General features: G+C 39.4%; 2 protein-coding genes across 2 annotated transcripts in view; both read left to right on the top strand.

Annotated features, from left to right (window-relative positions):
* Positions 1-1,035: 1,035 nt before the first annotated feature.
* On the top strand, positions 1,036-6,561 carry LOC311486168 (tryptophan 5-hydroxylase 1-like; the record flags this gene model as incomplete). Its single annotated transcript, XM_084541929.1, has 9 exons — positions 1,036-1,341; positions 1,502-1,602; positions 1,748-1,815; positions 2,705-2,901; positions 3,751-3,886; positions 4,014-4,140; positions 5,066-5,161; positions 5,570-5,703; positions 6,429-6,561. Exons 1-9 carry the CDS (start codon positions 1,149-1,151, stop codon positions 6,559-6,561), a joined length of 1,185 nt encoding a protein of 394 aa, XP_084398055.1. The 5' UTR covers positions 1,036-1,148.
* A 5,895-nt stretch (positions 6,562-12,456) lies between these two features.
* The window catches only part of LOC311486057 (CD81 antigen-like), a 30,491-nt gene continuing 24,656 nt past the window's right edge, over positions 12,457-18,291 (top strand). Inside the window, exon 1 of the mRNA XM_084541814.1 lies at positions 12,457-12,618. Coding sequence (XP_084397940.1) covers positions 12,553-12,618 — 66 coding nt within the window. The 5' untranslated portion in view covers positions 12,457-12,552. The remainder of the gene's footprint in view (positions 12,619-18,291) is intronic.

Here is an 18,291-nt window from a genome sequence, read left to right as displayed (position 1 = left end):
GATTGGAGAGTTCTGATATAACTAATAAAGCTTTGTGGACCGTGAAAAAGATTAAATTGTTTCTGATGAGTAATATATAAATGCATTGTTAAAAGGAAGAAGAAGAAGAAAAAATGTACGCAGAAACTGTAGGAGACAAAAACAAGGGATTTATGTTAGACTTTAAGCAGCCACTTTTATACTTTTTTACACACTGTGAATCATTTGACTGTAACTTGCAGAAAAACCATTCGAGATAGATCAGTGCAGTTTCACTTATTCACTGTGCAATTACTCGGAGATATCAAAGCCAGAAGTCTTTGGAGCTGGCAACTCGGTAATTTAAGCATTAATTTGTCTAAGTTTTAGGTGTTGCCTCCCTGAACCGAAGACTAAGGACTGATAATGATCTGCAATTACAGTACACCAACAGTTCTATTGTTATTCAAAGACTGGTACAGTTATGATTACAGTATAGATATATAGAAATATAGAAAATACAACTAAAGACAGCAATGTTGCAAGTCATGGCAAACTAAATGTTACCTTCTAAAATGTTGATCTTAACAGGGGCTCTATAGAGAGACTCAATTCATATCAGAGTGTGGGTGTTGGATTTCATTATGGAGTGTGTTTCAACCAATACAGTGAAAAAATGCCTCTGCCTGCAAATGGATAGTCCTACAACCAGTTAGAGCAGACTTGAAGCACCAGGGTGATGGCAGAGATCCTGAATAAACTCAAGGCTGTTACAAGCTTTGGCACCAGCAAATATCTTTTAGGAAAGAAAGTAAGCATTTAGTTAATTAAAATGTTGCTGACTAATTTGCTTCAGCATCTTTGGCCATATAAATACCTGCCAGGTGTGTAAGACCAGCCACGATTATCTGAGCCTGGAGATGACTGGTCAGTTAATGTCCATCATCATGCTTTAGATAACTCTATTTTCTTGCCAAGCACCTACACAGCATTTAGTGAAATAATGATAACATTACAACATTGCCCTCGGAGAATGAACACGATCTAACAACATAATTCGTCCATCCATCCATATTAGCTGATCTGGAGGCAAAATTAGTGCTGACTTGTGTAACGCATTACATCCATGGTGAAATGACCATTAAATCCGGTAGTTTGGAAGCTGTTCCACCTGTTTTTGTCTTGTGTGTATGTATGTCCAGGGAAAACACGTCAACCTTGTTCATGAGTCTCACAAGTCCAAACAAAGGAATTCAGACTATGAGGCCTTTGTAGATTGTGACACAGACCACGAGCATCTCACGGACCTGACTGAGCTGCTAACGAAGCATGCTAATATCGTTGAGATTACTCCCTTTGATAACTCCACTCTTCCTAATGAGGGTAGGTTACACTTTACTTTTGACTAAATATGTAAATTCCATAAAACAAGCCTGATCACTGGTCTGTATGGTTCAATTCAGACTCTTATGCTGTCTTGTAACTATTAACTGATGGTTACATGCAGCAGAAGCATATTATTTGAACCTAAATTGTGTTTCAGATGTGCCCGGCGTGCCCTGGTTCCCTAAGAAGATCTCTGACTTGGATCTGTGTGCAAACAAGGTTTTGATGTATGGCTCTGAATTAGATGCAGATCATCCGGTATGTAGGACAGATATGCTAAGCAGCTCTGATATACTCTGGTTTACATAAATGACTGCCTAAAATGTGAAACAGACAGCTGAAAAAATCTTGGGAATTTTGAAAACATGTGACTTGAGATTGTGACTACACTGTTTTCTTGCAGGGATTTAAAGACAACATATACCGTAAAAGAAGAAAATATTTTGCTGACTTGGCTATGAACTACAAACAGTAAGTTCCAGTGTACTGTTTACTGATGCATTTGAAATTGTTCCATTTGGCCACAGTGTATGAAATTCATTAAGGCGATGTATTTTGCAATAAATCACAAGCTAAATGGAATTACTTAATGCTGTTTCAAGTATATTTTTTTGTATTAAATAATTCAATGAACGTGTATGCCCTTTTAATGCATACTTGGAGTTTTCTGTGTGGATTATTATATTTTCCCCTTTTCTTCTGACTTGGATTTATCACATATTTTTGCAAAATGTGGACTCCAGGGAGAATACCTTCTACCCTGGTCATGGCTAATAGAGATGCAGATAAATATACTCCAAATGAACCTAGTAAAGGCTAGCTAATCTTATTTGAAGGTCTTATTTAGGTTGATGCCAAGTGTGGTGTTAAAATAATATCGGCTGAATGTGCCATCAGTCAGTTGTTTAGTTAGTTCTGTTTTTAATTGTACACGTGTATATTGGTGACACATACATATTTCTGGAGTTAGCCCCTTATAAAAAGGTTAAACCTGCAGGAAGAGTATTTGATGAAGTGATCACCAAAATCAAGAGAAATATAAAAAGTGTCATCTGCATATAAATCAATCATGCAGGAGTGTGGACTGTTGTATTCAAATTATTGGGGGGAAAAAAAAAATAGAACAGTAATGGTGATGGTACATCTTTGTCAATGGTTAAATGGTTGGACTGCAATGAAAACAAATGCATTGTTGATGTCTATGAAACAGGATTAATGCTCGTTGAAATACCTTATCAAAAATGTCACAGTGTTGTTCAGTAATGTACAACAGCTCAGGTGTTTTTATTTAATCTTTTGCAGTTGTGCTTTACATAGTTTATAGAGACGTTAATGAGATAGCTCCATCGGTTTCTTGCAGCGGCGATCCTATTCCTCGCGTAGACTACACAGCAGAGGAGGTGCGTACCTGGGGCATTGTTTTCAGGGAGCTCAACAAGCTGTACCCGAGCCATGCCTGCAAGGAGTATCTGAAGAACCTCCCTCTGCTGACCAAATACTGCAAATACAGCGAAGACAACATCCCCCAGCTCGAAGATGTCTCACGCTTCCTCAAAGGTAACTATTAAACCAGATCCGCAAACTGTGATGTCTGCTAGAGTTATGTCTTAAAGTGGTTGAACATTTGCACATCTACAGTCACTTCTTTGCGGTTCGCTTGTGAGCTATTCACGACTATAAGCTATTCACAAATGTGCAGTAATGGCTCCTGTCCCTGTAAGGCCTCACGACACTAAAACCTCAGTTCCTTGTCAAGTAATTGCCTTTACAACCAAAGCTGCCAAAGACTGAGAAATGGTAACCATCTAGTGGTTATTGATGATACTGCTGTCTAACAACAAAAAACAAAATCTCAATACAATGTCTAGGCAGGAGACACCGCTGCTACTTAGTATTATAATTTATTGTTCTTGATTGTAAATGGCAACTTGTCAGATCAGGTCATCACATGTTTGAGCTTGACTTCTCTGTGCCAGTACCTGCTTACTGTATGATACAATAATGGACATTAAATGTTAGTACTACTACTACTCAAGTAGATTGTAAATGTACAGTAAATGTATCCATACATTTACAATCCATTTACAAGGAAGATACAAACTTTGAAACCAAGTTTTTAGAGCCATGTAAGCTTTTAATATTTGAAAATGTGTTTAATATGAACATTTAATGTTGAATATAAGGACACTTGAGATGCAGGTATGTGACAAAAAAAAAAAAAAAAAAGACATGATGTGTCCCGTACAAAAATAAGTGTTTGTGTCTCTTGTATGAGTGCAATTGATGCAGGATATCTACGTAATCCACAGACACTGTTGTCAACACTTTTTTAAGGAACCTTTGTCTGTCAAAGAATGAGACAGGCAGTATTTGTGTTTAGATGTGTGTCTGTGTATTTCTGAATAGAGCGCTCAGGCTTCATCATCCGACCGGTAGCAGGGTACCTCTCCCCCAGAGACTTCCTGGCAGGCTTGGCCCTCCGAGTTTTCCACTGCACCCAGTATGTCCGCCACAGCTCAGAGCCTTTTTATACGCCTGAACCGTGAGTACTAGCACATGCACTCACACACAAACTTGTACACAACATGCTCAGTGGCTCCCACAGTCCAGTGTTGTGTAATCATGACTTTTTCAGGGTGTTTATGTTTTCCTTTGTGTGTTTGTTGCAGAGACACATGCCACGAGCTGCTGGGTCATGTTCCTCTGCTTGCTGAACCCAGCTTCGCCCAGTTCTCTCAGGAGATTGGTTTAGCGTCACTTGGCGCTTCAGATGACGCTGTACAGAAACTTGCCACGGTGAGAAAGCACACATTACCACTTCACAGCAAATCTTACTTATATCCAACGACCAGTTGGTCATTTACTTTGTAAAAGTGAAAAGGCTAATGTTAAAAACTAATGTACATGTAACATTCACGATGTAGGGAAGTGTATGGTCAAATAAGTTTAGCAATAGAGAACTGATGAAGATGCACAGAAAGTAGGGTTTAATACATCCATGATCCATGAGACAAGTTTTCACAACATCTTCCAACCGCAGCACTGAGTCAGCCTTCTCAATCAGTTTGTTGAGTCTACTGATATGGTCCAAACTATAAGGTGTAAGTCTCCTAAAAAATCTGCAGCATGTCACCAGAGATTGCGTAACATAAGCAGGTTAAAAAAGTTAGAACATAGTATAACAGCTCTCTCTACTAGCATGTTATAGTTTCTAGTAATACTTTAACCAAATATGACCAAAAAATAAAACATTTTTTCAATTCGTGTTGAAGAAACTCCAACAGAGCACATGGTGGTTGTCACTTCTACACTAACAATTCATGATGAAATGACCACAAAGCAATGCCACAAAAGGAGGGCTGACTGGTTACAACTGTAAATTCTGCCCCAACAATTGTAAAATCTTGTCACACAATACACTGGTGCCAGTGAATTCCGATTAGATGAGCAACAAGCTACGGAAGAGGAGGGAACTCTATCTTGTGGAGCTGGACAAGGCAATGGTGTGAAGAAAGAGGAAGAAGAGAAAACTTACAAACCCAGCCTTGCTGTTGTGAAAGCAAGCTGCACCACCCCCCTTTCAGTTATGAGGGGAAGAAAGGATTCATTGTAATTACTTATATATTCCAAAATAGTAGTATCTACCTTTTACATTTAAATTAAATTTAATGCTGTAAAATAGTAATGGGATGGTGTGATATTTTCAACCTGTTTGTTCCAGTGTTATTTCTTCACAGTGGAGTTTGGCCTGTGTAAGCAGGATGGCAGGCTTAGAGCCTATGGAGCTGGACTCCTCTCCTCCATCACTGAGCTCAAGGTGACATATGACCTGCTTTATAAAGTTCATCTGCTAGACTAACCGCATTTATTATACTGCATATTTTTAACTTCTTGCCCCCGCTTTAAAACATATGACAGAAATCTTTAAACTATTACCTCTGGATTATTTTTTTCCACATTACATTTTCTTTGTGACCACAAACATGACATTTACTCCCTAACCAGTATAATCCCTGTGGCATTATTTCATTCAGACCAATAACTATCAAAAGTATCAAGCTTTTACTACTTATTAGAAGAGATATTATTGACAAAACAGTTGACATTTCTCCAATCATGATCACATGTGATTAGCCAGGACCGTGTTCCTTCACCAGCCAGCTTAAGAAAACATTTTCTTAAATTTTGTGTGACTAAAATATGATATGTCTCTTCGTTCTATTAGCATGCTTTGTCTGGTAAGGCCAGTATCCTTCCATTTGACCCCATGGTGACCTGTAAGCAGGAATGCTTAATCACCACCTTCCAAGAAGTTTACTTTGTTGCTGAAAGTTTTGAGGAAGCCAAGTACAAAATGAGGTACGTCTAATTGTGCTAACAATATAACAATAATGTAAATCATTGTCAAACTACTTTTTTTTTACAGTGAGAAACTCATGCAACCATAAAGGTTTTACCCTGCACTGTGGTAATGTTATCAAATGACGAAAGATTCATCACAGCTAGAACATGTGACAAAATATTTGCTCACTTTTCTAATATTTGGATGAGTATATACAGTAGATACCACCAACAAGGTGGTGGAGACAGAAAGGCACGAGGTGATCAGTTTAGCTTGGCATAAAGGCTGGAAGCAGGAGATACAGCTGTTCTGTGTCTCTCCAAAACTCTAGTAACATTAAAAGTGAGCTTTAGGAGTGTTTGCTGCTGTATTTTTTAACTTTGGCCAAGATCCCCTTTTCAGCCACTTTGCTAAACTCAGCTACTCATCAACTGATCAAGAAACTAATAAAAAAAGGTTAGATTTCTTAACCAATACCACCTGCTGGAGCATAGGAGTGAAATGACAAAATTGGTTTTCAGTCCCCATGCTATGGCACTTAAACAGCACCAGGACCTTTGCTCTTTGCTGTAATCATTTTTGTCCAACTCACAGCGGTGAGATGATTCTTTAATAATGGATTTTATAATGATTTCTAAAAATGGGTCTGAAAAGCTTTGTTTGAAAGTCTATTTCTATATCGTTACAGTCATGTAAAGTTTAAGCTGGTCTATTGATTTCAAATACTATGCTGTGCCTGCAGGGAGTTTTCTAAGACGCTTCGGATTCCATTCACAGTTCGCTGCAACCCCAACACCCAGAAGGACATCAGAAACACAAAAATCACTGCGAAAGACATCAGCCATGAGCGAAGACAACCTGAACTGAATCAGTAACACCTGAGCATCTAAGGAGGGGGGCTAGAGGGTGGGGGTGGTCTCTCAGCTTATCTCTGTACCCACAAACATCAGCACAGTCAGGACATCCTGATATTAATCAGTGGCATAGGTGTGTGTTGGAGCACTGAAACTTATTTTGGTCAGAGAGCAACAGGAGGATGAGGGAGCTGTACACAGCCACATAGTTCTGAATAGGTGATGATCCTGACTGCTGCTAACGGCTTCACAGAAGTGTTCATTACAGCAAAACCAAAAACTTAGCACTGGTTTAACATATGCCGTAGCAGTGACCATCATTACGACTTCTTGGTGCATCCATCAGTGCTTTTCTCTACGTGAAGTGATAGTCTTGTTTTATTGGGTAACTCACTGTTGTTATGCAGTAATTGCTATAATAATTTAACTATATAACCAAGTTAAACGTTTAAATATAACATTAAACTCACAATGGAAGGCTAGTGTCTAATGTTACCAAGTAACACTGCAATGAAATATCATCATGTTAATGTTGTTGCTGACTGCTACCAACTTTATGTGCCTCTCCTCTGTAAATGGAGCATCATGGCATGTTGACAACTAGCACACACATCAAGAGCTTTGTTAACTGGATATGCAGAAGGCTTTGTGGATACCAGTCCAGTAGAAACATAGCTGCAAGTGATGTTTTCACACACACTGCACAAATGCGTGCATAGATGTCTCATAGATGCATTTGTGCAAAATAGAGCTCACAACAGAGGGTGGAGAGGAACAGGAGGATGCACACACTCCATTTGCATTTGCAAACTGCAGACTATCACACTTAGTGCTGCTCACACCACAAGACATAGCGGGGCTGTTGCGCTTTCACTTAGCAACAGACTAGTTTGGCTGTGGTTCAGAACTCATCCTGCTAAACAGCTATTTAAAACTTGACTGCTGTGTCAGACCAAGCACAGGTTCTTCTAAAATGTATTATTATTATTATTATTAACTGCAGTTAAACTGTGTCTGAGTCGTACTCATATGTCATGGTCTATTGTAGCGGGAGGAGACATGTCTGATAGCATACCAGCATGCACTGGGGCAAAGAACCATCATCTTGGATCATTTCATCCTCGTTGCTGTTATTGTTGTTAGTTGTTTTATTGCATATGTGGGATGCATTGTGTCCACTGTTGTTGACATATTGTTGTAAAATGAATCAGTACAAGTGTATTTGACGGTCTGTACACAGTTATTGAGACTGACCTAACAAGTGATTTGATGACGTGCAGCACTGATCATGAATTTAGTTCCTCTAATGAATCACAGCAGCCATCCTTCACGCAGACTGTACATTAGCAACAATACTAGTATTCATTTTTACATTTAAAGATATGTCAAGGTTCCAGCTAAAGAGAAATGCACAGCAAGCTGCACATGCTGCACATGCTGCACACAGAGATAGGGCGCCACTCAATAATCACCTAAAAAAAGAACTGGAGTGATATGTGTCACTAGAAATACCTAACCCTTTAGTTTCCTGTTACTGTATGCTATACAGAACTAAAACAAATGCAACTGGACCTAACTGAGTATCTGCAAACATATCTAATATATTCAGTGGATTACAAACTAAGTTTTGTTATGTCACAGCCACTTAAGTTGATGGCCTTCATCCGGTTAGAGAGGATGAGGTCATTTGACCACACATGCCACACATGCATTTACAATAAAAAATAGATGTGTGTGGTTTCTACAAAGAAACATATAAAGAGTATATAATATATGTGAAAATATATATAAAATGTTATTAAAATAAAAATAATAAAGAAAGATGGAATACAAATATAGCTTCCAAGCAATATTTAAGACCAGGTTACACTATGAACAAGTAAGTCAAGGCCAATCCTATTTTACCATGCAGTTAAACCGGTGACATACTGTGAGGGCCCCTTGTCTTTCTAATTATATAATGATGCAGGGAGTCTTAATAGCCAGCAGAGGGGGCTACTGCCTTACTGAGGACAGTTCAAGCCAAGGTGTGGCTATGGCACCTCAAAGCTCTCCACATGACAGGCTTACCATCTTCATAATGGAGTAACATCATACACTTAAGTACTAGTAAAACAAATCATACTAACATAAAACCGAATTATGTAGAGCTCTGTTAACTTCAACAAATTAACTACATGAAACCAAATGAAGATTATATCTGTGCTAATGTCTAAATTATTATTTTTTTCTTTGCCAGAAAATACAAAGGACGCTTACTGTTAATCTTACACTCACCATCCAGCTGCAACAAGAGGGATTACAGACCTGCATACAGTGGACTACTGGAATTCTTTATTATCACGGTGTTCCAATAATTCTCTGAAAAGCCCCCAGCCTTACTAAAGTGGTTCACAGAGAGTACTGGCAGAAACTACAAAGAGAGCTCATATTTCTCCCATATTAGATTCTCTTCATTGGCTCCCTGTAAAATCCATAGAATTTGAAATCCTCCCCCTTACATACAAGGCTCCTAATGACCAAGCTCCACTTAGACCTCAAGGAACCACAACAGAACACTTCCTTCTCAGACCACAGGCTTGCTTGTGGTACATATGGTTTCAGAAAGTAGAATGGGAGGCAGCGCCATCAGCTATCAGGCGTCTCTCCTGTGGAACCAGCTCCCACTTTGGGTTTGGGATACAGACTCTCTCTTAGGCCTAAAACGGTCCCTTTTGATAGTGATGACTGGCTCAGATGAACCTTCCCTTAGTTATGCTGCCCATTCCAGTGTCTTTTTTCTTTTTATCAAATGCTCCCCTTTTCTCTTTTAGTTGGTTGAGGTAGATTACAACTGCCCTTTGTCTGCTTCTGTCTGAGGCGTCTTCCAGACACAAAAGAAGTTCTTCATGGCAAGGGAATTGAATGAACCAATTATGGACCTGGAAATACATCAGATAATCTCCAGACTGAAAAATAATAAAAGCCCTGGCCCAGGTATATTAACAAATTTCATAAAGCTTTTATAGAGATTATATCACCTTTATTGCTAGACGCTTTCCATTACAATCTGGAACCATGGACTCCTCTTGGAGAAAGGCTACTATAGTGGTAATACATAAGGATGGCAAAGATCCCACCAAATGTCAATCATACAGGCCAATCTCGTTATTGAATACAGATTTACGAATCTTAACAGCTATCCTGGCCAGACGTGTCAGTAAAATTACTACAGAAATTATTCATCCAGATCAGACAGGGTTCATAAAGGGAACATACTGTGGGGACAACATCAGAAGGTTAAATTTAATGACACACCCAGAAGTTAAGGAAGAGGAGTCAATGATACTATCCTTAGATGCCATGAAAGCATTCGATTGAGTATCCTGGCAAAACCTAATTCAAACTCTGACACGATTCCAATTTGGCCCAAACTTCATCAAATGGTTCCAAACTTATATTCAGATCCACAATCTGCAGTTAAGGTGAACGGGTTTCTCTCAGACCGCTTCACCCTAGAACGTGGTTGTAGACAAAGTTGCTCACTATCTCCTCTCTTATTTGAAAATGATGGTAATATAAAGGGGGTTACGATAAATGGAGAACAGCATAAATTTTAAATGTATGCAGATGACGCACTGCTGTATCTCACAAAACCTACAACAACAATACCATACTTAAAGGACCTCATTTTCACGTATGGTTACTTCTCACACTACACGTTCTACGTGGACAAAACAATGGCCATGGGTATAGGCGCTAACATCTCAGATACAACTAAATCGCAGAGCGGGTTTAAATGGCTAGTAGATGGTATTAAATATCTGGGCATCCATATACCACCTTCAATGGAAAAACTGTACGATCTCAATCACAAAAGTCTAATCCAAAACATTAGCAAGGATTTGGACTGATGGTTAATATCGAACCTATCTCTACTGGGCCGCATTGGGAGTGTCCGCATGAATGTGCTGCCTAAATGACTACATCTGTTTCAAATGTTACCTATTGACATCCCCAAAACTACATTTGACAAATTGGACAAGCTAATCTCAATATTTATCTGGCAAAGAAAGTGACCAAGAATCAGACTAAAAATGTTAGTTACCTAAAGCAAAGGGAGGGCTCAGACTTCCAAATTTGAGATATTACTTTTGGGCTGCGCAACTAAAAGTGTTAATAAGGGATTCAGGACCTATCATATACAGTCTGGCTTGATATAACATCTACATTTGGCCTGTGTAAAACAAATTCAGTACTTACAAATATTGGATATATTTGTGATTTTCATTCATTCATTCATTCATCTTCTGTAACCACTTGTCCTATGAAGGGTCACTGTCATCGGGCGAAAGGCGGGCTACACTCTGGACAGGTGTCCAGTCTATCTCAGGGCTAACACAGAGAGACAGACAACCATTCACACTCGCATGCACACCTACGAATCACCAAAGAACCGAACAAGCATGTCTTCGGACAGTGGGAGGAAGCCGGACACAGGGGACACACACAGACACAGGGAGAACATGGGATGAAGTGTTTGAAACACTTAATGAAGTATGGAAATATTACAATGGGACCAATGGTGGTAATAGACCAATACTTGGTGGTACATATGGTCTAATACTTGGTCTATTACCAAAAGGCATCGAAGGATGCACATACAATAAAAAATAAAGGAAATATATCAAATGGAACAAATAACATACTGTACATGTATTCACTAGAAGGTGGAGCCCTGCCATGGGTATACCGTTATAGTGAGGAATCCATACAATATGAATCCGATCTATATTATTAATTTGACTTTTATTTATGTATTTTTATTCTGTTTTCTAATCTTAATTTGTTTTGTTTTATTTTGTTTTATTCCTTCTTTTTCTGTCATTATAGCCTCCATCTCCTTTGTTGTGTCATAATTGCTATCATGTCCCTATAGGTTAGGGTTAGGTATTGGAAAAACTTGAAAAAATATGTTGAAAATGATTTTGTATGTATGATTCTGAATGAAACCGAAATAAAAGCTAAGTTTTCCCTCCCCATTGTCACTAAATACCCGAGGAAATGCTGTGTTTCTCTCTGCGACAGTGTGAAGTTTTGGCCTTCGCATGTAAAGTGCCCAAAGATTACCAGCGATTAGAAATAAAAAAATAAAATAAAATAACCGATTGGAAGCGACAATGAAGCAGAAGAATGTCTCACGTTTGCTTCCAGATCTGGCAGCCCTCTTAGCCCCCTGTATATTGAATCGTAAAAGCAGTCAGACAGTGTATTTGCGAACAGGGGAAACAGATGTCAGTTTGTACTACACTTTGACTTCCGGCGTGGACCGGAAAAACAACTTTCTTGTCGCAAAGGATATGATCGTGCAGAGCGTGTCTGAGAATGATTACATTTTAAGAGATATCCTCAGTATCAGTGTCGTAGGCTATCATTGATATTTGGCGTGTTTAACAATAATAATAAAAAAATAATGGGCTGATAAAGTGGGCCATGTGTTACAATAACGCACCTTGTTTGTTAATTACAGCTTACATAGTCTCCTTATAATATAGTTTGTGTATATTTATTTATTGTTCAATATTCCGGACGCACATGTATCTGTATTGTACTAACCACCACAGCAAATTCCCCATAATTGTTCATATGTGGCAATAAAGAGAATTCTGATTCTTAAATTGTAGCCCACGGTGTAACAGTGAATCCACTGGCTCCACTAATCTACCTTCTTGTACTGTTACATTCTCATGTTGACTGTATGGTTCATGTAGGCTTGGGGAAAAAAATAGAAGCACCTTCAGCTTCCTGCGCTCTGTTTGGACCGCTGCGTGTCAATCAAGACTGGAACGACTGACTGGACTGTGGCGGGGTGCTCGCTAGCTCAGGCCCCCGTGTGGGAGGGAGGAGCTGGGTGTTGCCTCTGTCTCCAAAGTGAAATCTGGATCTTCACTTGCCTGGACTCAGCCTCACGCACGCTTGCCTCCGGCGCCGTCCTGTTCACTCTACACCGAATAAATAGCCTAACGGACCACCATGGGAGTCGAAGGTTTCACCAAATGCATCAAGTACATGCTCTTCTTCCTCAACTTCATCTTCTGGGTAAGCAGCCTCGCTTCTTAATTCCGTTGTGTGGTGTTGTGTGTTCACTTATTTGCGCAGCGCCGCCGCCGCCGCCGCCTCCTCTCCCCCGTTAGCTGGGCACGGTGTCTCAGGCTGCCAGCCCGTCATGAATGAGCGGTGCCTGGTGAAATCAACAACACCCACCGTATGGCGCACTGAATTTGAGCTGTACACGTTGTATCACCTCAGAATAAAAATAAAACGTGTAACGGATTACTAGAGGACATCGTGGCGAAACGAGGTTAACCTAACGAAACGCTGAAAGGAAGCGTGTGGTTAATTCGTGTAACTCGACATTCACACTTAGTAAATTGTGGTTTCTGTTAAGCAAGCTAGAGTAGAGCCACCTTAGGTAACAGGCCAGCACGAAATGGACGGTAGAAAATAACGGTTTCAGCCTCATTATGCCCAGTCCTCTCCTTAGTTATGTTTTCGGTTATGACTTAAAACACATTGTTTAATATCACTGGTGGAGGTAAACGGGGGATAAAAGTGAGTTAATGATCATATGGCAGTTTTTTTTTTTTTTTTTTTTGTAGTTTGTAGGTCTGCCGTGATGTGCAACTGAGCTTGGAGAATGGCTTTGTTTGGATTACAACCTCCACCCAACTTGTGTGTGTGTGTGTGTGTGCGCGCAAGTGTATGTGGTGGAGGTGGAGGGGTGATTTGGTGGTTTCCACTTGGTGAGTCAAAGCCCTGCGTCGAGTAATGAATCATGGAAACATTTGTGGGTACTTTCTACCCTCCTTGAGCTGCAGTACAGATTGCTCATAAACATCTCTGATGACTCCGGTCGCTTTGTGTCTACGTGTTTTTGTTGGGTTTCGTACTGAGCCGGTGGTAGAAGTGGGGCAGCCCTGCGTAAAAAACAATCAAGGTTCTGCATTGTTGTTGAGACAATGGGGTGTTTTGCCAAAAGTCTATTTCCAGCAACACACTGATGCATTTAAAGGTGCACAGGGGCCAGAAGAACGCCGGCACAGATTCTTGTACTGACACTGGGTTGGTCACAGTGGCCACTGGTGATAAAGTCTGCTGGTAATAATGCATGTTGAAGAGAAGAACCCTGATGACATATCAGGAGTCTGGGCGCTCATGCATGCGAAAGCAGGGCCTTTGTCGGGTGACGTCAGCCCCATCCCAACCCCAACAAATAAACCAATAGAAACAATAGTGGTCAGCTTTCCTATTTTAAATCATTGTCATAAATTTGTCTGCGGATGACTTTCTCTGCATAAATGCTTTTACCAGGGCGAGGCCATTATTAAGTCAGAATAAGATTTCTTCTGTTGGTCTCTCTGTCCAAACACAGTGGATAACAAAAAAATAAAAAATGTAATGTTTAATGCTGTGATCTATGCTTAACCAATCAACTACCTTCATTGCTGCAAGTAACACTAAGGCTGGATAAACAAAACATTTTTGATATGACGACTAGAGGTAAAATTAAGCGGAAGCACCACAAATCTGAAACCAGGGATAACGTTAATTATATCAAAAATATTTTCTGCTTTCTGTAGACTATTAAAATAAACATGTGGCTTTGGGAAATTTGAATGCACATTTTTCAAATTTTCGTTTTGTTTTTTTTAACCAAATAACCAATCATTTAACCAAGAAAATAAAGAGAGGTGACACATTTTTATGCAGAGGGGTCATTCATGACCTGTAAAAACTATTTCATCTTGTGATTAACTAGTTATACTCATAAAAGAAAATACCAATTTCGTGTTAACCCTCTGAAACGCATCAGCATGTGCATTTTAGACCTAAAGTGATGACTGTCAGTGCTGATGAATTTCAGAGCATTTTAGGCGGCTCATAAGAAGAAATGAGATTTAGGAGAAAGTAATGTAAGAGCTGACAGCTGATTATCAGTAGTAATAAATAAATAATCTTCCATAGTAACTTTCAAATTAAAGCGGAAGTGTTGCAGTCTCAGTTTTCATTTGGCCTCAGATCACACTTCCCGTTAACATGCTATTTACAGAAAGACTCTGGATGCAACAGATGATCCCACAATGCCGACAGTTCCCAATGGTGACATGTTGCAGATTGGTTTAGGAGTACCTTCATCAGCAAATTAGCTAGTCTGTCGTGTAAGTTTTACTGTCAGTATCTTTCCACAATGTGTCCTTTCAACACCCTGTGTTGTTTTGCATTTCTGGGAAATGTGTTGCTGAAGTTGACGTCACAACATTTCCTTTAATGGACGTCACATAGCTGACTAAGATAGCAGAACTATAAGATGTCGCCCAAAATGGATTTAAACAGATGAATTGTTTCTGACACTGGGTTATGGTTTTAATACATTACTTGTCATATGGGGGGCAACTACAAAGAGGTATAAACTTAGACTGAAGTGGTGCAGCTTTCTTCTTGTAATTAAAAAAAAGTAATTTGACTAACTGCTTTGTTAGTCTAATTACTTTTAAATTGGCAGATAGCTCTGAAGGACAGATGCTACTGCAGTGCTGAGAAGAATCCTAGTTGTCGTAGTTGTCTGTGTCTGTTGGCTGTTAAATGAGTCGTTTGTCTTATCTCTGTTTTTGTTTCTGGATAGAAATGTTTAAAATTTATTCAAATGAAAGTCAAAACAGGTTTTAGATTATATCCAGAAAAAAACTTTTAATTATTTGAGTTTATATTGTTAAGATATATATGTAGAAGCTTAAGGCACTTGAGATATTTGGAACTTGATTCAGCATTATAAGACCTTCAGACATTCTGGCAGTATGAGTCATGAAGAACCATCTTAAACAAGAAAGTCAGAGTCCTGCAACAGATGGTATGGACCACACAGAGTGCACATCTCAACATCATGTAGTCAGCTTGTGCTGTTGGAAAGACAAAGGATTCTCTCACCAGATTTTAAATGAAGTATAAAGTACTTTGTATTAAGTTAATTCACACATCCAGATATTTATAGCTTTTTTAAAATTCCTTGCCTTTGCCATCATTGCCTTACAATGCTGTATTTCCATTTTAATTCCAACAGTGTCTTTAAGGCAACATAGTTTGGCTCTTGTGTTTTTGTAAAAAAATGGTTCATAGAAGAAAAAATGAGGAATGTTTGTTTCAGTTTCACCTCTTACATCCTGTGCTCCTCGTCCAGATCCAGTCAAGATTACTTGCATAAGGCCAACAACTGTCACCGGGTTTCCATTCACTAATTTACCAAATTGTGTAAATATGTGACTTCAGCTTCCCTTTTTTCATATCATACCATGTGATAAAAAGTCAGATACGAAAACAAGCCTCTCATGTGAATCATTTGATATCTGGCAAAACATAGTAATACATACATAGTAAGGAGCTAATCAGTGAAATTGTTCTTCAGATTACTTGTAACAGCGAGAAAACAAAACTAGGGAAAGAATGGTGTGTGTTACTGTGTAAAATAGGGTGTGGGGGTGGAGTGGACCGTGTGGAGGGGGTTCTGTGTCGTAGTATAGGAGTCTTACGGAAACTGTAGACAAGACCCCAACCCCCACCTCCAGCATGCCCAACATTCTATATCCCCCTTCTGCAGTCGGCAGAAATAGACCCTGGTGGGAGGGCTTCCATGGATACATGAGCTGTGCTCCGAAATATATTTGAAACTATTTCAAAGTTTCATCCTAAATTCTCTCACACTTGTGTCCTGAGCGACAAAATTAGTGTTCTTTCAGTTTGGCTAAAAAGGCGCTAGATCCCTTTACACAAGTAGGTATGTACTTTTTTAATGAGAGCAAGCAACAGTTAACCTGATGCAGCCTGCCTGATAAGGAATCTGATATGGAATGCCAAACAACTGATATAGTGACAGATTAAACGGTTGAATTCAGTTACTGGAAACAGTGCAGGTAGTCTATCTCTCTGTGTTTGCTGCAGTGTAAGCCCGTGAACTAAAAAAACATGAGATGAGTTCTTCTGTAGTTTTTAACTGCTACACGTCCTAATGTCTCTCAGTTTCGATTTTCTGACAAAGGCTTGATTTAACTAGAATCACAACCCTGCAGTTGTTCTCCTCTGCCACCCAGTCCGGTTGCAGTTTATTTCCATGTCTGTCTGAACTGGTAAAATACACTGTATGCAGTGAAGACTTGGAAAGAATTTATTAAAATGGGTTTTGCAGCACACTATTTTGACACAGTGAAGATGACCCTTTGCCTCATTTTAAATAGAAAAACGACACCAGGCATCAATTTATTGTTTGTTCTGTTCAATTTATTTTCATGGAATTTGTTCATAATCAGAATAAGCAGTATTGTATCCTTCAACAAATAGTCTGGGTAAAAGTAATAATTCTCTCTGTTCCAAGACATCTCAGGTACCAGGTCTAAAGGGTGTCTCCTGGATTTGTGATTAACTAGTTTATTACTTTGTCACGCAACACCACCGACTGGTGAATGTGCCTCTGAGTCCAACTCTGTTCTGTGAAGCTAATCTGCTACAGTAGTTGTAACTGTGACGGCGCTGGTCACATTTTCCAAGTATAAAAATCATGGGATTGTGTTTTGCCTGTGTTCAGTCTCTGTTCATCATTTATACCAACGCGGCCACACACACACACACACACACACACACACACACACACACATGGTTCAGATAGGGTACGTTGACTATTCCACATAACTTTCCGAATCTGCCCAATCAGACAATCTGACATGCACACCCACTTCTTGCTTTGATATGCCAGCTCTGCAGAGGCGAAATAGGTAACCGTGTTTGGACTTGTCTTGTACTATCTGAACAGTCAGCTGCAAAACTATCAGCGTCCCTCTATTTTTCTTCCTCAGATTATCAGTCAGGAACATACAAATCCCTTTGATTTCCAAAGCGGCCAGTCAATTGGGATGTTTAAAGAAATAGTTTAGAGCGCTCATGGCCCAGCCCTAAGTGGTTCTGTGGTGGAGCTGTAGCTTTGTGAGTATGTGTGTGCTGAATTTCTGCACTCTTGCCAGTTGTGGTGTTGATCTGGTTGCTAGGCAGCAGCTTGCTTTAGCTCTGGAATGGACCTAAATAACAGAGGAGGAGGGAGGGAGTGGGGATGGGTGAAAGTCTGTTCACTGAGGCAAGTGTTAGCTAGTTTAAACCTGGCTATATCATGCTCATGTTTGGGTTTATAATTTTATATCTGAGGTCTACTCTATTTTAGTTCATAAGACACGCTTGTCTTTACTGCCCATTGCTGCTGGACCACAACGCATGCTGCACTTTTAGTACAGCAAATATTAGCTCACCAACTGATAACTGATATTTGAGATGAATGACAAACTCACTAACAGACAGTATCCATATTATACACCATTGCTCCTAAAGTTGGAATCATTTTGTTTTAAGACACCTTCCTCTTTTATTCCTGTGTATGGAAATCACAATGCCACAATCATTTCATGAGAAGAGGTCAAATATGTTTACTTTACTTTATAGGGGTGTAACGGTACACACAAGTCACGGTTCAGTACAATGGGAAAAAAGCAACAAAAACTCGCACATGTATAAAACTAGCTTTTTTCATTTATTTTGAACAGACGGCAATAGACTAAAAAAAAATAAAAACCACCTTCTGTTGTAAAAGTAAAAAATAAAAGTAAAAATTAGAATAAAACATGAACAAATGAATTAGGAAGGTTCCCATACCATTCATTCATTTTGTTCATACAAAGA

The sequence above is a fragment of the Chelon labrosus genome (assembly GCF_963514085.1).
Source record: "Chelon labrosus genome assembly, chromosome: 3".
NCBI lineage: Eukaryota > Metazoa > Chordata > Actinopteri > Mugiliformes > Mugilidae > Chelon > Chelon labrosus.
Note: the sequence above shows the minus strand (reverse complement) of the source record. Positions and strands in the feature narration are given on the sequence as shown.